The sequence below is a fragment of the Salvelinus alpinus genome, chromosome 34 (genome assembly GCF_045679555.1).
Source record: "Salvelinus alpinus chromosome 34, SLU_Salpinus.1, whole genome shotgun sequence".
In the NCBI taxonomy this organism is placed as follows: Eukaryota; Metazoa; Chordata; class Actinopteri; order Salmoniformes; family Salmonidae; genus Salvelinus; species Salvelinus alpinus.
In genome coordinates, this window is record NC_092119.1 from 15,566,619 (window position 1) to 15,591,131 (window position 24,513).

Sequence of the window (24,513 nt, forward strand, 5' to 3'; positions counted from 1 at the left end):
AACATTCCCTGGATGTAAGGAGGCTGAAAGCTAAGTTACTGTCCTAGAAGATGAAAGCTAAGTTACTGTCCTAGAAGATGAAAGCTAAGTTACTGTCCTAGAAGATGAAAGCTAAGTTACTGTCCTAGAAGATGAAAGCTAAGTTACTCTCCTAGAAGATGAAAGCTAAGTTACTCTCCTAGGAGATGAAAGCTAAGTTACTGTCCTAGAAGATGAAAGCTAAGTTACTGTCCTAGAAGATGAAAGCTAAGTTACTGTCCTAGAAGATGAAAGCTAAGTTCCTGTCCTAGAAGATGAAAGCTGAAGATGAAAGCTAAGCTACTGTCCTAGAAGATGAAAGCTAAGCTACTGTCCTAGAAGATGAAAGCTAAGCTACTGTCCTAGAGGCTCAAAGCTAAGCTACTGTCCTAGAAGATGAAAGCTAAGTTACTCTCCTAGAAGATGAAAGCTAAGTTACTCTCCTAGGAGATGAAAGCTAAGTTACTCCCCTAGAAGATGAAAGCTAAGTTACTCTCCTAGGAGATGAAAGCTAAGTTACTGTCCTAGAAGATGAAAGCTAAGTTACTGTACTAGAAGATGAAAGCTAAGTTACTGTCCTAGAAGATGAAAGCTGAAGATAAAAGCTAAGCTACTGTCCTAGAAGATGAAAGCTAAGCTACTGTCCTAGAAGATGAAAGCTAAGCTACTGTCCTAGAGGCTCAAAGCTAACCTACTGTCCTTTTATGGATTTTGTCTTGTTGCTATTTTGTGCTATGTTGCTCTGTCTGCATGCTATGTCTTGCTTGTCCAATGATGCTCTGCGTGTACTCACTGCTCATTGATTGTCTTTATTGTAATTGTTTTTAATAACCTGCCCTGGGACTGCGGTTGAAAATTAGCCGGCTGGCTAAAACTGTCACTTTTACTGAAATGTTGATTAATGTGCACTGTCCCTGTAAAAATAAAATAAACTCAAACTCACTCAATAAGATGAAAGCAAAGCTACTATCCTAGAGGCTCAAAGCTAAGACATTATAGGCGAAATGCTAAGCTACTGTCCTAGAGGCTAAATGCTAAGCTACTGTCCTAGAGGCTGAACACTAAGCTAATGTAAACTCACCATATTCCGTACAAATGTGCACAACTGCGACATTCAAACGAGGCTGCAAAGAAAACTAATGGGACTGTAGCGACTGTGTTGACTTCAAAATCTGGGGTGTGAACTACGTTTCTATTCAAGCATTGATCAACATGGTAATGGCTCTATAGTATTGGAGAAAAGTTGAAAAAACGGACCCTCCGTTACATCGTGACGTGTCATGCCGTAACGTACAGCACACATAAAGCAACTATTTCTGTCTTACAAACTCTCTCCACCAGGTGTAGCACTTCTCTCATCGTTTAAAACAAGAAATGGACAGTGACGGGGGTAAGGGGGGATACCTAGTCATTTTTTGCGTCATCACTGTAAGCGATCATGACTCTCAAAGCCGCTGTTTACTTCTGAAGATCACTTTAACACCGCCCTAAAAACCCGATTGAAATTCGACACAAACCTTCAAATAGGTATGTAATGACACATTATATAGGAGATAAGGTGATAAGTTGGACAGATCGAGTGAAAAGTTTTCCCACACATCTCCTCTCCTTCTCACTACCACGCATTAGTTTGGCTTCCCCACCCGCCATTTTTAAAAAGACCAGACGGAGCTCATTGCCTTCTTGAATTATGCAGAAAGGGCTGCTTGGAGGTGTAAGGAATTGTAATAGATACTGGTAACTTGTTTTAACAACTTCTCAACACTAGCTATACTTGACACAACATGCACCCATCCCCCACTATACCCCCACACTTCGTACCCTTATAATAACCACAGACCCACACACACTCCCCTCCCCCATGAACAGGCCCCTGTTAAAACAAACGCACATGCATTCTGCTCGAGGTGGAGACTCTAAGACAAAGAACTGTGTTAAGAGCCAATGGAACATCGACATCAGGCCCGGACAGGACTACCCACGACCCAGATCGACCAATCGGAAGGCCAGACTACAAGATCAACCTACTTTACTTGTTGCATAAATAATCAGCACAAATTGTTTAGAGGTCTCTTTTCCGACGATTCCATACGAGTCAGACAGAAGGGTCCGTGCTGCACGATTACTAAGATATTTTTACCTGTGAATAAACTGCCTTATTATACAAATATCCACCTCGTCCTATGTCTCAACTTGATCTCCTGTCTCCAGTAAACGTTTTATCAACAGAGGTCATGTCATTAATTTTGTTGGAAAGGGGAGAAATTGTGCTTTACAATGGTATTGACATTACAGTTGATCTGGAAGTATTACGTTTTTGGGGCGCAAAAAATAAGGTCAATTGTACGGACCAAGGCGATGTACAAAAGTGAGTGAGTTTACGTTACTGTCCTAGAGGCTAAATGCTAAGCTACTTTCCTAGCGGCTAAATGCTAAGCTACTGTCCTAGATGCTGACTCGCTGGCTGCCAGTCATCTCACTCACTATTCTTCTCTAGAATTGCTGTGTTTGAGGCTAGCCCATCACTAGCCAATAAGGAAAGACCTCCATCTAGTGGCTGATGATGTCGGTGACTCACCGAGATTAAAGTGAAGCATTGTGGGATTGCAGGGTATAAATATCCCTCCATCCCTTGTGTCAGATTCATACCGAAGACAGGGTGAGTTAATGTCCACCATGTCATTCTGTTGTATAGGCTACGTCCCAAATGGGACCCTATTACCTATGCAATGCACTACTTTTGACCAGAGCCCTACGGGTGAGCCCAGAGACCTACAGTGCACTGTATAGGGAATAGGATGCCCCGAAGGCATACAGTACAGTGGTGCACCACTGTTGTCCCGGCAACCATTCACAGAACAAGGCCAGACAGATTAATTTGCCTGCCAGTGACTGTCTTTGCCTCCCTCTTTCCCTCCGTCCCCTAATTCTCCTGCACTGAGTATTTCTTATTCATTTAGCTGGCTCTGGTTCAGTCCCAAAAGGCACCCTAGTCCCTGTATAGTGCACGCACTAGTGTTGATCAGAGTCCTATAGGCCCTGGTCAAAAGTAGTGCACTACATAGGGAATTGGGTGCCATTTGGGACTCAGACTGGCTGCTTGCATTCAGCAGTGTGTAGTGTGGTGGTGGGTGGGTTGAATTAAAGTGACACAACTGCAGTACGTGCCAGTCAGTAGCTAAAGAGAGCAGAGCAGCACTCCAGGGTCTGTGAGCTGTGAGAGACATTTAAAAGGGAAGTAACCGTTTCAGTAGAGCAACGAGCCACAGAGAGAGAGAGAGAGAGAGAGAGAGAGAGAGAGAGAGAGAGGAGGATAGAGCTTCTCACCATGCTGTAGAGCATCCATGTCTCTAATCTAGTTTATAAAGGATCCTGATAGGAACTGGGAGAGAGAAATGTGTTTTATATTCTCACAGATTTAACTCAGTGTGTTATTTTGGATTATGCATATCTGTGTTTTCCACTGCACTGGATCTGGATGCAGGATCTAGCCAGCCCAGAACTGCAGCAAGTCAGCTGGTTTTATCCATTTACCCCATATGGCTTTTTCCTCCCTTTTTCTCTTCTATTTGTTTGAATAGCGAAGATGAGCAAGAGGCAGTCGGTCAGCTGCACAGTGAGCACAGGGGAGCAGGAGGACACACAGAACAGTACAGGCATTTTGAAATAGAAATATAAAAGGAGGAGAGGAAGAGGAGGAGGAAGAGGAGAGTCTGTGTTGTGTGGCAGAGTTGTGGTGTGTTCCCTGCTCAGTGCCTAGCAGTAACATGGCTGTGATACAGAAGAAGGAACCCAGGGAGACCCCCAGCAAGAAGACAGCACCCCAAGAAGACAGAAAGGGTCTTTCTACCAGAGATACTCTAGACAAGCAGAAAAAGGAGAGCAGAGCCGGGAGACGGGGAGGTGGGTACTGTAGCGTTGATATGGCTGTTTTTTTACTGCAGGGGGGTACAGGGTGGTGGGTAACTGTAGCTTTGCTATGGTGAGGATGATAGCTTCGCTGTGGGCTGTTCACTGTGTTTATAGAATGACATGGAGGTCATTGACATGAGGTTGGTATTGTAGCTTTGCTTTTCCGTTTACTGTGTTTATATACAGGACAGGCTGTCTGAAGCAGAATCAGTCAGAATCAGCCTCTCTCTTCCAGTTTATCATCAGTGAGGATATGTTCCATCATGTATCTAGGCCACATAATAAAGTAATTATCTTATTTTAGATTTATTATCTGGCATTTATTCCTGACATGTACCAATGGATCAGATGATCTGATATTGCCTCATATCTGTAGATAGACGTTCATCCTATTAGCTACTGCCATTTTGTTTTGTAAACAGTGAGGTAATGAAGTAGCTTATTGAATCACCCTCTATCTCTGCTGTGGTAAACATCAACACGTATCATAGGCCTGATTCAGTAGGATGCATTGATGCCCATTATTATAACACCCACTACTATAACACCCATTATTATAATATCCATTATTATACTATCCATTATTATAATATCCATTATTATACTATCCATTATTATAACACCCACTATTATAACACCCATTATTATAATATCCATTATTATAATATCCATTATTATACTATTCAGTATTATAATATCCATTATTACATCACCCATTATTATAATATCCAGTATTATGACATCCATTATAATAATATCCATTATTATAACACCCATTATTATAATATCCATTATTATACTATCCATTATTATACTATCCATTAATATAATATCCATTATTATACTATCCATTATTATACTATCCATTATTATAATATCCATTATTATACTATCCATTATTATACTATCCATTATTATAACATCCATTATTATACTATCCATTAATATAACACCCATTATTATAACATCCATCATTATAATATCCATTATTATACTACCCATTATAATAATATCCATCATTATACTATCCATTATTATATCCATTATTATATCACCCATTATCACAACATCCATTATTATAATATCCATTATTATACCATGGAGTGTGAAGGAAGATAATTTTTGTGTGTCTCTCTCATGCACAAGAAAGATACTTTCTTATGTACGTCTCTTGCACCAACATGTTGAGAAGGCACTACTTATCACCGGTCTGTTATCGTAAATACTCCTTTGTACCAAATATCACTATTGATCACCCTCTTGTGAAGTATGTCTTTGTTCTTATCCTCTTCAGTCTTTATTTGTTTGTTTAATCTCCATGAGGTCAGGCGATGGCATTTGTTTATCCCTGCAAGGCACAACAGGATCAGGCACATTATAATCAAATTATCATTTGGTGTGTGCTTATATTTGTCCTGTTTCACACATGTACTAATGTGTACTATACACGTGTGAAATGGAAATGTTTTTGTTGTTGTTGCATATCCCAAGTCCCCCTGAGACACCCTCAGAGAGTGGGGTCACGGCCAGGGTCAGCCATTATCAATAGCAACCCTGGAGCAATTAAGGTTAAGTGCTTTGCTCAAGGGCACATCCATAGATTTTTTCACCTTGTCGGCTCAGGGATTCGAACTAGCACAACTGGCCCAACGCTCTAACCGCTAGGCTACCTGCCACTCTTTTATTAACAGCTTAAACCTGTCATGGTTTAAGGCCTGTACTAAGTACAACCAGTAGATTTTCTAGAAACTGGAATGATATGACCTATCTGGAATTAAACATCTTATACTAAGATTCTAAGACATATTTTTCTAAGGTAGTGTCTCAGACTTTGCTAGCAGGTATAAACCATAATGATGCTGTTATAATGTAAAACCTGTTATGAACTGGAAGACCACCTCATAATGATCCTGACTAAATAATTCATTTTGAGTCAGCTGAATGTCAGAGAGGCCTGAACATGATGTTCTCTTTTATTCTTTCTTTGGTATCAGAAAAAGGCAATGAAGACATAAAGCCCAATAAATCAGAGAAGAGGAGAGCAGTCATCTGTGTCCCTGCCTCCATCAAATCAGCTGTGATCAGTAACAACACAACCAGTCCTGTAAACGCAGCAGGTCTTACACCAGTGCTCTCCCTCCCCCTCTCTCTATCTCTACACTCTTAGAAAACAATTGTTCCATAAGGGTTCCAGGTAGAACCCTTTTGGGTTCCATGTAGAACCCTCTGTGGAAAGGATTCTAGATGGAATCCAAAAGGGTTCTACCTGGAACCATAAAGGGTTCTTCAATGTGTTCTCCTATGGGGACAGCTGAAGAACCCTTTTAGTTTCTAGATAGCACCTTTTTTTCTAAGAGTGTTTTTCTATCTCTATCTCGCTCTCTCTGTGCCTGGAGTATTGCTTGTTCTTTGTGTGTCAGTCGTCATGAGTTCTCTTCCTCTGAAGCTCACCACTGTTATCAAAACATGAATTTCACGCTGTTATTGAAGGACAATTTGAGTATAAGCTGTCATTGCATCTTCATACAAACCTTTCCAATGTTATTTATTGTCTTATCTCTTTATTGAAACGTTAAAAAAAATTTCCCTCAATTGTTAACCTACTGTTATTCTGTCCAGAAGAATATAATTGTGTCTATGGAGCAGCTAGCTACAGTCAACCCATCTTAAATCCACTCATCATTACTGATGTTGATCACTGATGTCACCAACCCATACTCTATGCACCGTGACGTAGAGTGAATGTCACATCTTTTCTAATATTCCAGGGCCACAGGCGCTGAAGGTTGATGACAGGCTGAGACTAGCGAAGGAGCGGAGGGAGGAGCATGAGAATCAGCTTGGTATGTGTAGCCACACATGATGACGACGGTACATGTAAAACACCTATGAGACCACTCAATTGTCAGTCACTTATTTTAGTCATTCCTTTCAGGTATTTTCCTAGCCTGGTCCCAGATCATTCCTCTCAGGTATTTTCCTAGCCTGGTCCTAGATCATTCCTCTCAGGTATTTTCCTAGCCTGGTCCCAGATCATTCCTCTCAGGTATTTTCCTAGCCTGGTGCCAGATCATTCCTTTCAGGTATTTTCCTAGCCTGGTCCCAGATCATTCCTTTCAGGTATTTTCCTAGTCTGGTCCCAGATCTATTTGTGCTGTCTTCTTCTTGCCAGCTCCCATGGTCACTGTCATGCTAAATTAGTTTATTAGTAGTTATCTACACAGCACAAAGATCTGGTACCAGGGTAGTATTTTGGTGGCTAGTAAGTCCCACAATGTGTTTGCAGTGTCCAGAGAGCTGGGCTGGTTGGCTCGAGTGGAGCGGGCCAGGCGCCTTTATGAGCAGCAGCTGGAGGTGAGGAAGAGGAGGCTACAGGAGCAGAGAGAGAAGGAGGAGAAGCGAAGGACAGCTCTTGAGCGGAGGGAGGAGCTTAAGAAACAGCTTGGTATGTAGCCACCACCCATGATGATGGTGGACCTCAACCTGAGGTACCCCTTGGGGGTACCTGGCCTATACCCAGGTGGTAATTCGGAAGACTCATAAGAACATAGGCATAATGATTTAAAAAAAAAATGATTTAGGGCTCTGTAACGAAAGGAGGTTGAGAACCACTGACCGATGATTTAGTAAAATAAATAAACTAAACTAAACTCCACTAAATGTGTATGTAGTGTCCAGAGAGCTGGGCCGGTTGGCTCGAGAGGAGCGGGCCAGGCGTCTCCATGAACAGCACCTGGAGGAGAGGAAGAGGAGGCTGCAGGAGCAGAGAGAGAAGGAGGAGAAGAGGCGCACTGCTGTGGAGGAGAAGAGGAGGCAGAGGATGAAGGAGGAGACAGTGAGTTGTTGTGTCTGAGGGGTCAGATGGAGCAGTAGTTACTTCTGATTAGGTGTCTATTGTGGGCATCAGTGTTGCTTTACAGCTTTTTCCAGAAAATAAAATGTACTAGTTTAAGTTGAGGGTCGTTAGTACAGGTGGATGGATGGTTTCTGTAGGAGCAAGGACTGGATGGAGGCGGATAACTATTTAGCAGCTTTATTGAACAAGCCACATTGAACATCATCAGCTACCGGAACTAGAACTGTCTGTTAGTGATGGGTTGTTCGCGAACGAGTCGGCTCTAAGAGCCGGCTCTTGTAGGTGAATGTTGGGAGCCGGCTCGCATATCAGAAGAGACTCATCTATTTATACAAATATAAAAAAATTAACATATGAATAATCAAAAGATTTAAATAAATAGAATTAACTAATTCAAAGAACGAAAAAATATTAATAATATAGGCCTAAATGCTCAAGCGCACACATTAGTTCTGACTGTCTGCTCAGACTAACAGCCTCACCTGTTGTTCCTGTCAATCAGACACGCAGTGTCCGAGCCAACTCACTCACACACTTAGCAGCCGAGGAGAGAAAGGAAGGACAGCTGTGAAAACAAGCTGAAAAACATCTGAAAAATTAGTCGGAAGCACAGCAGCATTTGGATGCATTTTAACAATGCAGACAATTTTAGAGCACAGTGTAGAATTTGCCAAGACAAAATCTCATATAAAGCCAGTTCTACGCACAACCTACACCGGCAGATGCGAACTGTGCACCCAACTGTGAAACTTGCTGCAGCGGAGCATCGAGAAACTAGTGGGCCTGCTAGTGATAGTGGTGGAGCCAGCATCTCGTATCCACTCAGTCAAGAAGGCGACCCACAGCAACCACAGTCTTCTATGGACCAGTTTATGCCAAAGTCTATGTCTGTAGCAAAACAAGGCCAAATTGATATTGCATTGGCTAAAATGATTGCCACAGATTTCCAGCCATTTTTGATCATGGAGGACAGAGGTTTAAGAAATTATAGCAATAGTCTAAATTCAATGTACACAATTCCAAGCAGGAAAACCCTTTTAAAATCACTTATTCCACAACTGTACGAGAGCACACAGGCTTCAGTGCGGGAAAGAGTCCAAAAAGCTACTGCAGTTTGCCTTACCACTGACTGCTGGACATCAAGGGTAACCACTTCTAACATGTCGGTTACATGCCACTTCATTGAAACTTTTTGGATGTCTAGCTGTCTTCTGGACACACCTCAGAGAACTTGGCTGAGAAACTGTTGAGAGTGGCCAGAGAATGGCAAGTAGATGGAAAAGTGGTCTGTTGTGTTAGCAACAATGCAGCTAACATAACCAAAGCCATGAAAATGTTTTAATGGACCAGTCATCCATGTCTTGCCCACACAATCAACCTGATTGTAAGAGATGCTCTGAAGGTGATGAAGCCCACTGTGGACAAAGTGAAAGCAGCTGTGGAATACTTCCACAGGAGCACAGTAGGTGCTGAAAAACTAAAGTGTACACAACGCCAGATGGGGATGCCTGAGCTGAGGCCTAAACAAGACTGCACTACAAGGTGGAATTCAACATTTTATATGTTGAAGCGGTTTCTTGAGTAAAAAGGATGCCATCATCTTTACCCTGGCCATTGTCAATCCACCTGTTGATGCTCTGACCCAAGAGGAATGGGAGGTGGCAGAGGAGGTGTAGAGTCCTGGAACCCTTTGAGCAGGTCACTGTGGAGATCAGTGGAGAGAGGTACAGTAAGCAGTTATTACTACATCATTATTTAATCCAGTATTATATATGTATATGAGCATTAGATGAGAATGTAGTATCAGTAGACAAAACATGAACCTGAACTAATAAGTTACTGTTCTCTTTTCAACTATGTGACAGCCTCAGAAATGATACTCCTGTGTAAGGGTCTGCAGCGAATCACAGCCAGCCACCAGAGAGAAGCAAATGTAACCACAGGACATGTGACAGAGTTGATGGACACCCTATGTTCATCAATGGACAGAAAGTTCCACAGATTAGAATGTAATCACTATCAGAAACCGCTGCACTTGACCCCAGGTTTAAGAAGTTAGCCTTCAGTGATGCCAGAGTGATTGATGAGGCTCTTCAAAGAATAACCTCAGCAGCAGGGAGGGACAGCCCCAGCAGTCAGCTGGCTCAGGCACCAAGGCAACAGGAAGAAGAGGGATCAGATGGAGCAGAAGCACCAGCAGTAGTGCCACAAACGTCTGCTGTTTGGATGCTGTTTGAGGAGGGAGCAACTGGGGATGCAGCACGAAGGAATCCCTCAGCAGATGCCATAATGGAGGTCCGATCCTATTTGGAGGACAGGGAGACTCTGCATGGTGGCCACATCCGTTCCCTCTGAGAGTCTTCTCGAAAACGGGACAAATAATTACTGAGAGAAGAAACCGCATCAGCCCCTCAAAAGTGAGGCAGCTTGCATTTCTGAATGCAAATCTCTCATAAAAGCAAAATATGGTCAGCATTGCGGTGTGCTGCTGGTTATAACATGGCGATAAAGAAGAGAGAGAAAAGAGGGACCAGTTTAATGTTTTAAGTGGGATGCTGCAGTTGTGAAAATGATTTATTTGTCTTTGATATGGTGCAATATTCTATTTTACTGTTCAGAATGTATTCGTTTTGAATGGTTAGATTTATATGCACTTTGTTTATATACATTCAAAAGTTATAGTTTAAATGCAAATGTTTAATAGCATTCTTTTTCATAACAAACCAATGGATTTTTAAATACATTGTGCTTAAGGTAGAGTAGAGATTTAATTTAATAATTTAATTAGAATTGTTTTAACACCAATCATAGTCAAACTATCGCAAACTGATTGACTTGAAAAAATACAAAACATATATTTTTGAAATATCCGTTTGGGAGCCAAAAGAGCCGGAATGCCCATCACTGCTGTCTGTCACTTCCTGTATCAATAAAGCATAACCCCACACAATTAAAGAATTGGCCAATAGGAAAATAAATATTTAGTTACCAGGTAAAGAAATAGGTAAACAGTTATTTCCTGTAACACAGATTCACAACATATGAGCAACGTCTATAACTGCCAAATAAATTAAATTATTACTCAGGAAATAATCCAGAAAACAGATACTGTTTTCAACGTTTTGTGTACATATCTGAAGCTAAGCGGTTTTAAGGCTCAATACGATGTAATGGATCTTGGACCAAGTCACTGAATTGCGTGTCTTGCTCGCCAAACTCATACAATGGATGTGAGAAGAGACTACTGTCTCACTGACACTGAGATTTGTTGTTGTCTGAAGGAGCGCTATGAGTCTGTGGTGAAGAAGACCTTAGAGAAGTGCCAGAGGGCCAAACAGAGACTGAGCCAGGGCTCTCGAGGAAGGAAGACCAACAACAAGAGCGGTAAATGAATAAAGGCTATTTCCTATATAGTGCACTACTTTTGAGTGTCTGTACGACTTTGTTTCATCTTCTTAACCCTTCAGCTACCGAGCTTATTCTTTCACCCTGTAACATCTTTTGACCTTAACTTTCCTCTGATTTCCTACCCTTTCTTACTTGTATTGTCTATCTATCTCTGTCTTGTATTGTCTATCTATCTCTGTCTTGTATTGTCTATCTCTGTCTTGTATTGTCTATCTATCTCTGTCTTGTATTGTCTATCTATCTCTGTCTTGTATTGTCTATCTCTGTCTTGTATTGTCTATCTATCTCTGTCTTGTATTGTCTATCTCTGTCTTGTATTGTCTATCTATCTCTGTCTTGTATTGTCTATCTCTGTCTTGTATTGTCTATCTCTGTCTTGTATTTTCTATGCTATTTTTTCTCTGTCCTTGTGCGTTGTCTTTTCTCCACTGTGCTTGGCTCTGCTGTAGCTCCTCGCAGCTCTCCCCTGACTGCCTGGGAGAGGGCTCTGGTCTGTCGCCTCCTCACCCCAACATGCTCCTACCTAGCCAGGAGAAGGAGTCATAGTTGTCAGTCAAGAGAAGAGGAAGGTACTTCCAAAAGCCTGTAGAATAACAGTTATACACTGAGTGTTCAAAATATTAGGAACACCTGCTCTTTCCATGACATAGACTGACCCTTATTGATGTCACTTGTTGAAACCACTTCAATCAGTGTAGATGAAGGGGAGGAGACAGGTTAAGTAAGGATTTTTAAGCCTTAAGACAATTGAGACATGGATTGTGTATGTGTGCCATTCAGAGGGTGAATGGGCAAGACAAAAGATCTAAGTGCCTTTGAACAGGGTATGATAGTAGGTGCCAGGTGCACCGGTTTGTGTCAAGAACTGCAACACTGCTGGGTTTTCCACGCTCAACAGTTTCCCGTTTGTATTAATAATGGTCCACCACCCAAAAGACATCCAGCCAACTTGATACAACTGTGGGAAGCTTTGGAGTCAACATGGGCCAGCATGTTGGACGCTTTCAACACCATGTAGAGTCCATGCTCCCACAACGAATTGAGGCTGTTCTGAGGGCAAAAAGGGGGGTGCAACTCAATATTAGGAAGGTGTTCCTAATGTTTGGTATACTCAGTGTATATAGACATGTATAAAGACCAAATCAAAATCAAATGTATTTATAAAGCCCTTCGTACATCAGCTGATATCTCAAAGTGCTGTACAGAAACCCAGCCTGAAACCCCAAACAGCAAGCAATGCAGGTGTAGAAGACCAGATCTCAATCCAAGAAAAAGGACATAGCATCAATAAAGTGTATTTGGTTAAATGAATTGATTTTAGGGGAATTTACATTCCAATATGGATTTGGACAATGCTTACTTAATTACTTATTTACATGACCAGATTTCCCATCAAAATGAAAAGCTCAGTATCGCTATTAGCAAGCAAATGAACTACTGACTCTCTGCTTCCTTTCCTCTCCTTTTTTCAACCATTTCTGGGCACACTCACATTCTTTCACTGTATCACTTGCTAACCGTCACCCCATTGCTCCACAACAATGAAACAAACTGGTTCAGTTGTCCATGTTTGTCCCCGTTCAGCTTCATGCCACTCCATACCTGCCACTGCCACCAACTGTCATAAATCACCACACCGCTCTGGCACACCTGACCACCACCGGGTGCAGGCAGGCCTCCAGGCAGACTACCGCTCTGGCACACCTGACCACCACCGGGTGCAGGCAGGCCTCCAGGCAGACTACCGCTCTGGCACACCTGACCACCACCGGGTGCAGGCAGGCCTCCAGGCAGACTACCGCTCTGGCACACCTGACCACCACCGGGTGCAGGCAGGCCTCCAGGCAGATTACCGCTCTGGCACACCTGACCACCACCAGGTACAGGCAGGCCTCCAGGCAGACTACCACTCTGGCACACCTGACCACCACCGGGTGCAGGCAGGCCTTCAGGCAGACTACCACTCTGGCACACCTGACCACCACCGGGTGCAGGCAGGCCTCCAGGCAGACTACCGCTCTGGCACACCTGACCACCACCGGGTGCAGGCAGGCCTCCAGGCAGATTACCGCTCTGGCACACCTGACCACCACCAGGTACAGGCAGGCCTCCAGGCAGACTACCACTCTGGCACACCTGACCACCACCGGGTGCAGGCAGACTTCCAGGCAAATCTCCGGGCAGACTACCGGTCCAACATCTGGGCAAACTACCAGGTAGCCACCTCCCTCAGTCCCAGCCTCACACTCTTAGAAAAAAGGGTTCCAAAAGGGTTCTTCAGCTGTCCCCATAGGAGAACCCTATTTGGTTCCAGGCAGAACCCTTTTGGGTTCGATGTAGAACCCTCTGTAGAAAGGGTTCTACCTGGAACCGAAAAGGGTTCTTCTAATAGTTCTCCTATGGGGACAGCCAAAGAACCCTTTTAGGTTCTGGATAGAACCTTTTTTTCTAAGAGTGTAGCAGCAACTGATCCATCATCATGGCACAGGTAATATTACATCACAGGTAATATTACATCACAGGTAATATTACATCACAGGTAATATTACATCAGAGGTTATATTACATCACAGGTAATATTACATCACAGGTAATATTACATCACAGGTTATATTACATCACAGGTTATATTACATCACAGGTAATATTACATCACAGGTAATATTACATCACAGGTAATATTACATCACAGGTTATATAACATCACAGGTAATACCTGCTGGAAATGTAATTGTAAACATAGAGATAGATAGTTTAATCTCTTTGACTGTTATATGTCTGGGTCGACTGGGTTGGTGGGATGGTGTTGTTATTTTGTCTCCATGTAATGCACGAACTTGAGGGAAATTATTTCATTGGAGGAAGACAATAAACTCTATATTCTTTTCATTCATTTTCTATTCTATTCATTCATCATGTATACTGGATTATTGGACGATATTCATTGTCATACTCTAACAGAGAGGCACACATTTCTATACATTTTTGAAGATACAACATATATTGGTTATAAGCCTAAATTACTTTGATGTCTTTCTGCCGTCCCAAAATGACCGCAATAAAAGGAGCTTGTAACATGGCTCCATTCCTTCTGTCTCGTGTTTCTATAATATACAGTGGGGAGAACAAGTATTTGATACACTGACGATTTTGCAGGTTTTCCTACTTACAAAGCATGTAGAGGTCTGTCATTTTTATCATAGGTACACTTCAACTGTGAGAGAAGGAATCTAAAACAAAAATCCAGAAAATCACATTGTATGATTTTTAAGTAATTAATTGGCATTTTATTGCATGACATAAGTATTTGATACATCAGAAAAGCAGAACTTAATATTTGGTACAGAAACCTTAGTTTGCAATTACAGAGATCATACGTTTCCTGTAGTTCTTGACCAGGTTTGCACACACTGCAGCAGGGATTTTGGCCCACTCCTCCATACAGACCTTCTCCAGATCCTTCAGGTTTCGGGGCTGTCGCTGGGCAATACGGACTTTCGGCTCCCTCCAAAGATTTTCTATTGGGTTCAGGTCTGGAGACTGGCTAGGCCACTCCAGGACCTTGAGATGCTTCTTACGGAGCCACTCCTTAGTTGCCCTGGCTGTGTGTTTCGGGTCGTTGTCATGCTGGAAGACCCAGCCACGACCCATCTTCAATGCTCTTACTGAGGGAAGGAGGTTGTTGGTCAAGATCTCGCGATACATGGCCCCATCCATCCTCTCCTCAATACGGTGCAGTTGTCCTGTCCCCTTTGCAGAAAAGCATCCCCAAAGAATGATGTTTCCACCTCCATGCTTCACGGTTGGGATGGTGTTCTTGGGGTTGTACTCATCCTTCTTCTTCCTCCAAACACGGCGAGTGGAGTTTAGACCAAAAAGCTCTATTTTTGTCTCATCAGACCACATGACCTTCTCCCATTCCTCCTCTGGATCATCCAGATGGTCATTGGCAAACTTCAGACGGGCCTGGACATGCGCTGGCTTGAGCAGGGGGACCTTGCGTGCGCTGCAGGATTTTAATCCATGACGGCGTAGTGTGTTACTAATGGTTTTCTTTGAGACTGTGGTCCCAGCTCTCTTCAGGTCATTGACCAGGTCCTGCCGTGTAGTTCTGGGCTGATCCCTCACATTCCTCATGATCATTGATGCCCCACGAGGTGAGATCTTGCATGGAGCCCCAGACCGAGGGTGATTGACCGTCATCTTGAACTTCTTCCATTTTCTAATAATTGTGCCAACAGTTGTTGCCTTCTCACCAAGCTGCTTGCCTATTGTCCTGTAGCCCATCCCAGCCTTGTACAGGTCTACAATTTATCCCTGATGTCCTTACACAGCTCTCTGGTCTTGGCCATTGTGGAGAGGTTGGAGTCTGTTTGATTGAGTGTGTGGACAGGTGTCTTTTATACAGGTAACGAGTTCAAACAGGTGCAGTTAATACAGGTAATGAGTGGAGAACAGGAGGGCTTCTTAAAGAAAAACTAACAGGTCTGTGAGAGCCGGAATTCTTACTGGTTGGTAGGTGATCAAATACTTATGTCATGCAATAAAATGCAAATTAATTACTTAAAAATCATACAATGTGATTTTCTGGATTTTTGTTTTAGATTCCGTCTCTCACAGTTGAAGTGTACCTATGATAAAAATGACAGACCTCTACATGCTTTGTAAGTAGGAAAACCTGCAAAATCGTCAGTGTATCAAATACTTGTTCTCCCCACTGTATATGCTGTATTGTTAGGTCGATCATATATAATATATATGCTGTATTGTTAGGTCGATCATATATAATATATATGCTGTATTGTTAGGTCGATCATATATAATATATATGCTGTATTGTTAGGTCGATCATATATAATATATATGCTGTATTGTTAGGTCGATCATATATAATATATATGCTGTATTGTTAGGTCGATCATATATAATATATATGCTGTATTGTTAGGTCGATCATATATAATATATATGCTGTATTGTTAGGTCGATCATATATAATATATATGCTGTATTGTTAGGTCGATCATATATAATATATATGCTGTATTGTTAGGTCGATCATATATAATATATATGCTGTATTGTTAGGTCGATCATATATAATATATATGCTGTATTGTTAGGTCGATCATATATAACATATATGCTGTATTGTTAGGTCGATCATATATAATATATATGCTGTATTGTTAGGTCGATCATATATAATATATATGCTGTATTGTTAGGTCGATCATATATAATATATATGCTGTATTGTTAGGTCGATCATATATAATATATATGCTGTATTGTTAGGTCGATCATATATAATATATATGCTGTATTGTTAGGTCGATCATATTAACTGTCATAATCTACAGAAGACACACTTTTGAAAGCTAAAAGACAAATGTCCCTTTTCTGGAAGCATGTTTATTAATAATAAGCCTCAATAATGATCTATTGATTTGGTATGAAGTTAACAGACTGCAGTAAAATGATCTGTTGATTTGGTATGAAGTTAACAGACTGCAGTAAAATGATCTGTTGATTTGGTATGAAGTTAACAGACTGCAGTAAAATGATCTGTTGATTTGGTATGAAGTTAATAGACTGCAGTAAAACGATCTGTTGATTTGGTATGAAGTTAACAGACTGCAGTAAAATGATCTGTTGATTTGGTATGAAGTTAACAGACTGCAGTAAAACGATCTGTTGATTTGGTATGAAGTTAACAGACTGCAGTAAAATGATCTGTTGATTTGGTATGAAGTTAACAGACTGCAGTAAAATTATCTGTTGATTTGGTATGAAGTTAACAGACTGCAGTAAAATTATCTGTTGATTTACTATGAAGTTAACAGACTGCAGTAAAATGATCTGTTGATTTGGTATGAAGTTAACAGACTGCAGTAAAACGATCTTGTAACATGTCTGTTGATTTATTATGAAGTTAAAAGCAGCACAGCAGAAGGAGAGTGAGAGGACGTTCAGGAGGAATAGACAGCAGCCTCACATACCCAATGCTCCCGTGAAAATGTTACCCACAAACATACAGAGCAGAGATGCAGTGCCCTCTCCAGAACGGTATGTGATTGTCCGTCTGCTACGATGTCTGGATGTTGTATCACACAAACTACTTATCATGTACCTCATTTTTTTCATACAGTGAGAGCACTCTGTTGAGAATTGTTGTGTATAATTTAACCAACCACACGTCTTGTAGAATACGTCTAACCTGTCCAGTAAATTGGTGTTGTTTGCTTATTTATCTCAACAAAAGTATTCTCCTCTTCTTTTTTTCAGTAAACCTGTGATCAGACACAAACCTGTGATCAGACAGCCTCCATCACAGCAGGTTGGGCTGGAACTGTACCCTGTTCCGGAGGAGGATGGTCCTCCAGTCTCCAACCAAACCCTGTCCCCTGGGAACTCACGGCCCAGCCGGACCATCTCTCCTTGGGCTCCAGTCCCCAATCACACCCTCTCCCCCGGGAACTCACAACCAATCAGAATCTCAGCAGCAGCATGGGACCAGGTCCAACCATTCGTAGGCTCAGCAGAACCTCAGACAGTCCCCACACCTAGAACTGAGGGCGATACAGGTGAGAATGAGCATCTAAAAATGCAAGGCACTGCACCATCAACTACTATTTATTTCTAGAATTCCCTAGATACATTTCAGATATTGTAATGTACAGTGTAGGGTTGTGGTCAATTCCATTTTAGTTCAGTCAATGCAGGAAGTCCAGTTCTACTCATTGAAAAACAATCAGGAAATGTGGTTCAATGTGCATTTGGACTCTTATGGGTGACTCTTATGACATGTCCACCTCCTCAGGCCCCCTTCCTGGAGCCCCCTCCTGCTCCAGGCCGTCTGCTGGCACCATGGATCCAGAGGAGGCCTCATGTCTTCTGGCCGAGAAGAGAAGAGAGGCCCGTCTGAGGAGAGAGAGAGAGGAGGAAAGCCTGCGCAGGGAGGAGGTAGAGAGGTACGGACAGAGAGCCACCTTACATCTTCCCATCTCTCTTCTACTGACCCAACATTCATCTTCCCAGTAGGAAAAAAAACCTGAGTAATCATTTCCCCTAAAAGACAAAAATCTGGTTGTGAATAAAAAAAATTACGACTGACCTTCGGAGGTAGTCTAACGCAGGGTTTACAAAAAATGGTCCTGCCCCCCCCCCCAGGTGCATGTTTTGGTTTTGTCCTAGCATTACACAGCTGTTTCAAATAACCAACTCATCAGCAAGCTTTGATTATCTGAATCAGCTGTGTAGTGCTCGGGCAAAAACCAAAACGTGCACCCAGGGGGGACCCTGGGACCGAGTTTGGGAAAACCTGGTCTAGGGGAGCGTTTCACATGTTCAGAGGATAGATTCATTTGTATGGTGATGTGCTGTGCTGTTATGCACATGTTACGTAATGTCATGTCATGTGGCATCACAGCAGAGAGGAGCTGGAGCGCAGGAGGGCAGAGGAGCGAGTACGGCTCGAGGCTGAGGCCCAGTGGCTGGTAGAGGAGAGGAGGGAGGAAGAGGAGCGGAGACATGCAGAGGAGGAGAGAGCCATCTGGGCCACACAGGAAGCTGCTCTCCTCCAGAAACAGGTGAGGGATGTGGTCTATTAATACACTTTTAGTAGAAGCCCAACTTCGTCCATTTATGTACGGTATATAAAGTTTACATCAGTGTTAATAATGTAGCATCTGGTTCCGTAATGGCTTTGGTTCTCTATGTCCTGTCCCAGAGAGAGGAGGAGGAGGCCCAGGTCAGGGACAAGGCAGAGCAGCAGAGGCTGCAGAGAGAGAAGCACTTCCAGAAGGAGGAGGAACAACGGCAGGAGAGGAAAAAGGTGACAATGGAAGGAAGACGTGAACTCTAGGCAGTTACGAGAAATACCAGGGTTGTTATGTGCCATATTCTTATCATTCTGAAATTCTTCATAGGATATTCTAGCGGATCCAGATAGTGTAAAATTGACTACAAGAGAGCACCCAGGATCTTTATATATTGGCGCTCAACTTCAATACATGGGGTGGAGGGATGTTAGGGGTAATTGTTGTTGTGTTTCACACAAAAAATAACATTATTTTTATAAGGGGGAAATGTTATGTTATTAAACATTAGTTTTGATAAGGGTGTTATGAAAGTCTAAATGAAAGCGTTCAAGACTTTTCACAGACTTCTTTTTGTTTTCAGCGACTGGAGTTGATCATGAGGAGGACTAGGAAGACCTCAACTGAAGACAAAAAAGTAAGTACACCAGCCTAGTTCAGAGGAACAGTACATTGCCCTGAATCACTCAGGTTTTCTGCCACAAGTACCAAAGTTGACTTTTTTTGCTTAAGAGGTTAATTACCACCGTTTTTAAAAAACAAACTTGTCCTTGACCAAACTGCTAAAGTTGCTTTCATGCAGAAATCCATCTCAAAGGTAGTGGCTTTAGCTTAAAACTAAACAAAAAGCACGTGTACTTTCCTGCCCCAGATACCATCCTTGTTAACCATATTTTACTTTTTAAAAAAACAAACAGAACTTGCCCTTGCCTTGAAAAAAAATGACATGATTGTTTTCATGCAGACGCCTGTCCTGAATGGGAAGACAAACAGAAACCCCTCTCCAGAGGAAGCCCAACCAAAAAAGAACACTGAGCCTGTGAAGAACGGCAACGGCACTTTAGAAGAGGTCAACCTAGGGGTCGGGACGGGGACCAAGCCGACCAATCTAGGTCTGAGTGGCGTGGAAGACAACATGGTTCCTGTCGTGGCCTTCAAAGAACGCAGGTATACACACTCCCGTTCAAAAGTTTGGGGTCACTTAGAAATGTCCTTGTTTTTGTAAGAAAAGCACATTTTTTTGTCCATTAAAATAACTTCAAACCTCCAAAACACCAGTCTCAATGTCAACAGTGAAGAGGCGACTCCAGGATGCTGGCCTACTAGGCAGATTTGCAAAGAAAAAGTCATATCTCAGACTGGCCAATAAAAAGAAAAGATTAAGATGGGCAAAAGAACACAGACACTGGACAGAGGAGCTCTGCCTAGAAGGCCAGCATCCCGGAACCGCCTCTTCACTGTTGACGTTGAGACTGGTGTTTTACAGGTATTCTTTAATGAAGCTGCCAGTTGAGGACTTGTGAGGCGTCTGTTTCTCAAACTAGACACTCTAATGTACTTGTCCTCTTGCTCAGTTGTGCACCGGGGCCTCCCACTCCTCTTTCTATTCTGTTTAGAGACAGCTTGCGCTGTTCTGTGTAGGGAGTAGTGCACAGATATTCAATTAAAAATCAGCCGTTTCCAGCTACAATAGTCATTTACAACATTAACAATGTCTACACTGTATTTCTGATAAATGTTATTTATTTATTAAACCTTTATTTAACCAGGAAGGGCTCATTGAGATTTGAAATCTCTTTTTCATGAGTGCCCTGGCCAAGATAGGCAGAACCAAGTCATTACACAATTACAGACAGACAACATGAAAAACTACAAGTAATCTAGTAAAAACATAGAATTCACAAGAGTATAACAAAATCATAAAACAGCAAATTAGAAACATTGACAGGTCAGGGAATCAGCCTCAAAATCCTTCATCAGTGATTTACATTTTTTTATTTTAATGGACAAAAAAATTGCTTTTCTTTCAAAAACAAGGACATTTCTAACTGACTCCAAACTTTTGAACGGTAGTGTATATACAGTTGAAGTCGGAAGTTTACGTACACTTAGGTTGAAGTCATTAAAACTTGTTTTTCAACCACTCCACAAATTTCTTGTTAACAAACTATAGTTTTGGCAAGCCTGTTAGGACATCTACTTTGTGCATGACACAAGTAATTTTTCCAACAATTGTTTACAGACATATTATTTCACTTATAATTCACTGTATCACAATTCCAGTGGGTCAGAAATTTACAAACACTACGTTGACTGTGCCTTTTAACAGCTTGGAAAATTCCAGAAAATTATTTCATGGCTTTAGAAGCTTCTGATAGGCTAATTGACATCATTTGAGTCAATTGGAGGTGTACCTGTGGATGTATTTCAAGGTATGCATTTCAATTTTTACTAGGATTAAATGTCAGGAATTGTGAAAAACTGAGTTTAAATGTATTTGGCTAAGGTGTATGTAAACTTCCGACTTCAACTACAGTGGGGAGAACAAGTATTTGATACACTGCCGATTTTGCAGGTTTTCCTACTTACAAAGCATGTAGAGGTCTGTAATTTTTATCATAGGTACACTTCAACTGTGAGAGACGGAATCTAAAACAAAAATCCCGAAAATCACATTGTATGATTTTTAAGTAATTAATTAGCATTTTATTGCAAGACATAAGTATTTGATACATCAGAAAAGCAGAACTTAATATTTGGTACTGAATCCTTTGTTTGCAATTACAGAGATCATACGTTTCCTGTAGTTCTTGACCAGGTTTGCACACACTGCAGCAGGGATTTTGGCCCACTCCTCCATACAGACCTTCTCCAGATCCTTCAGGTTTCGGGGCTGTCGCTGGGCAATACGGACTTTCAGCTCCCTCCAAAGATTTTTTATTGGGTTCAGGTCTGGAGACTGGCTAGGCCACTCCAGGACCTTGAGATACTTCTTACGGAGCCACTCCTTAGTTGCCCTGGCTGTGTGTTTCGGGTCGTTGTCATGCTGGAAGACCCAGCCACGACCCATCATCAATGCTCTTACTGAGGGAAGGAGGTTGTTGGCTAAGATCTCGCAATACATGGCCCCATCCATCCTCCCCTCAATACGGTGCAGTCGTCCTGTCCCCTTTGCAGAAAAGCATCCCCAAAGAATGATGTTTCCACCTCCATGCTTCACGGTTGGGATGGTGTTCTTGGGGTTGTACTCATCCTTCTTCTTCCTCCAAACACGGCGAGTGGAGTTTAGACCAAAAAGCTCTATTTTTGAATCATCAGACCACATGACCTTCTCCCATTCCTCCTCTGGATCATCCAGATGGTCATTGACAAACTTCAGACGGGCCTGGACATGCGCCTGCTTGAGCAGGGGGACCTTGTGTGCGCTGCAGGATTTTAATCCATGACGGCGTAGTGTGTTACTAATGGTTTTCTTTGAGACTGTGGTCCCAGCTCTCTTCAGGTCATTGACCAGGTCCTGCCGTGTAGTTCTGGGCTGATCCCTCACCTTCCTCATGATCATTGATGCCCCACGAGGTGAGATCTTGCATGGAGCCCCAGACCGAGGGTGATTGACCATCATCTTGAACTTCTTCTATTTTCTTCTATTTTCTAATAATTGCGCCAACAGTTGTTGCCTTCTCACCAAGCTGCTTGCCTATTGTCCTGTAGCCCATCCCAGCCTTGTGCAGGTCTACAATTTTATCCTTGATGTCCTTACACAGCTCTCTGGTCTTGGCCATTGTGGAGAGGTTGGAGTCTGTTTGATTGAGTGTGTGGACAGGTGTCTTTTATACAGGTAACGAGTTCAAACAGGTGCAGTTAATACAGGTAATGAGTGGAGAACAGGAGGGCTTCTTAAAGAAAAACTAACAGGTCTGTGAGAGCCGGAATTCTTACTGGTTGGTAGGTGATCAAATACTTATGTCATGCAATAAAATGCAAATGAATTACTTAAAAATCATACAATGTGATTTTCTGGATTTTTGTTTTAGATTCCGTCTCTCACAGTTGAAGTGTACCTATGATAAAAATTACAGACCTCTACATGCTTTGTAAGTAGGAAAACCTGCAAAATCGGCAGTGTATCAAATACTTGTTCTCCCCACTGTATATATATATATATATATATAATACAACCCAAACCCTATATATATATATTTTAAATGTAACCTTATTTATTTAACTAGGCAAGTCAGTTAACGGCCTAGGAACAGTGGGTTAACTGCCTTGTTCAGGGGCAGAACAACAGACCTTTACCTTGTCAGCTCAGGGATTCGATCCAGCAACCTTTCGGTTACTGGCCCAACACTCTAACCACAAGGCTCTAACCACTAGACTACCTGCTGCCCCTAAACAGTATATTTATGTCTGTTTGATCATGTCTTATGATGTATGTTCTGTGATATGATATATAATGTTATCTGAAGTGATGTATTGTATGTTGCCAAGTAAATTTTCTTATGGAACATTAATGTATTAATTAATTTGTTCATTCAGGTCCCTGCTAACTCTGACCGGCATGGAGGAGATCCAGGCCCATCAGAGGGCAGGTGAGAGCTCATCACCACATCCTCCGTCAGCTCTTCTATACTCTCTATGCTATGTAGATATTACACTAGAGTATTGAACACTAGAGCCCCCTCAAAAGTCCAAGATTTCTACCGCCAAGAGGTTATGGGCTCTCAATATTCAATGTGTGATTCGAACCCGGAAGCAGATTACATAGTTAAGGTCTCTCAATCATTTCTTTGTATGTGTCTCTAAGTCTAAAGATACTAATGTGAATCAACTGATTTTATGTTATTAACCCATTTCTATCACATACTCCTTAGAAGTTATCTGAGTATCGTACAGATCAGAGGGGAGACAACCCATCCACGAATATTTCCACAGCTGTGGCGTTTTTTTCCTTTTTTTGACAAAGAAAGGAATAACTGCAGCCTTTTTCCTGCCCTGCACTTTTAGAGAGAGTATGTGACGAGAAACAAACATTTCTCTGGAGGACTTTCTGATCTCGAAGGAGCACACCACCATTTGGTCACACTTCTCTTTAATCCAAAATGGCACGAGCTGCATTTGTCATCACCATCTACAACACCAGACAGGGGAGCTTGTTTGTCATTGGAACAACTCTGAACAATGTTTTATCTAGTCTGTAAATGAGGGTCCATGCCTCATAGCTGCAGATTTAAACTGATTAAATGAGTAGTTGGATATAATGGGCGTTAGATACACAATTTATTAACAAAAATATGTATTCTGTCAATACATTTTTAACTGTATTGGCACTGAATGTCTCCCAATCATGACTGATGTTTTTAGCCATGTGCTTTAGCTTTTCCTAACTGTGCTGCTATTTGAGCACTTTGCCTTCCAGTTAGTAGGATAGTGGTGTGCTAGTTTCAGAGCAAAAGCTTTTGTTTTGAGTTCAAATAAAGGCCACTTTCTGACTATAATCTAATAATATTTCTCAAAGCTGCTATGGAACTTGTGTGGTTTGTCGTTTTAGAGAACTATACTCACTTGAGGGTTGCCCACTTCCAAAGTATTTTGGCAGTTCCTTACCTGGAAATTGTGCAATCATTTTAGAACACAAATAAGAGTCTGAAGTGTAAAATGTAAGTCTGTCTTTTAAAGTGTAAAAACAAATAAAGCAATGCACTGATAAAACTATGT

General features: G+C 41.9%; 1 protein-coding gene across 6 annotated transcripts; it reads left to right on the plus strand.

The window, feature by feature from the left end:
* Positions 1 to 3,314: 3,314 nt before the first annotated feature.
* Positions 3,315 to 24,510, plus strand: LOC139563601 (ensconsin-like). 6 transcript variants are annotated; one of them, XM_071382416.1, is made up of 17 exons: positions 3,315 to 3,921; positions 5,925 to 6,047; positions 6,699 to 6,773; positions 7,217 to 7,375; positions 7,602 to 7,765; positions 11,068 to 11,170; positions 11,644 to 11,763; positions 12,755 to 13,410; positions 17,130 to 17,263; positions 17,483 to 17,781; positions 18,018 to 18,168; positions 18,627 to 18,786; positions 18,927 to 19,031; positions 19,379 to 19,432; positions 19,760 to 19,907; positions 23,335 to 23,387; positions 23,670 to 24,510. In XM_071382416.1, the coding sequence occupies exons 1-16, from the start codon at positions 3,786 to 3,788 to the stop codon at positions 23,343 to 23,345; spliced, it is 2,598 nt and encodes an 865-aa protein (XP_071238517.1). In that variant the 5' UTR covers positions 3,315 to 3,785; the 3' UTR covers positions 23,346 to 23,387; positions 23,670 to 24,510. The 6 variants fall into 6 exon arrangements, with proteins under 6 accessions (XP_071238517.1, XP_071238511.1, XP_071238512.1 ...); XM_071382412.1 differs by having other exon boundaries at positions 3,316 to 3,921; positions 19,760 to 19,962; XM_071382410.1 differs by having other exon boundaries at positions 19,760 to 19,962; positions 23,335 to 24,510.
* Positions 24,511 to 24,513: the final 3 nt, after the last annotated feature.

Excerpts from the sequence above, each read along its gene's own strand:
- LOC139563601 (XM_071382410.1), top strand. The coding sequence starts at position 3,786 with ATGGCTGTGATACAGAAGAAGGAACCCAGGGAGACCCCCAGCAAGAAG. Across the intron at positions 3,922-5,924 it reads CAGAGCCGGGAGACGGGGAG|AAAAAGGCAATGAAGACATA; the intron begins GTGGGTACTGTA and ends CTTTGGTATCAG. Across the intron at positions 6,774-7,216 it reads GGAGCATGAGAATCAGCTTG|TGTCCAGAGAGCTGGGCTGG; the intron begins GTATGTGTAGCC and ends ATGTGTTTGCAG.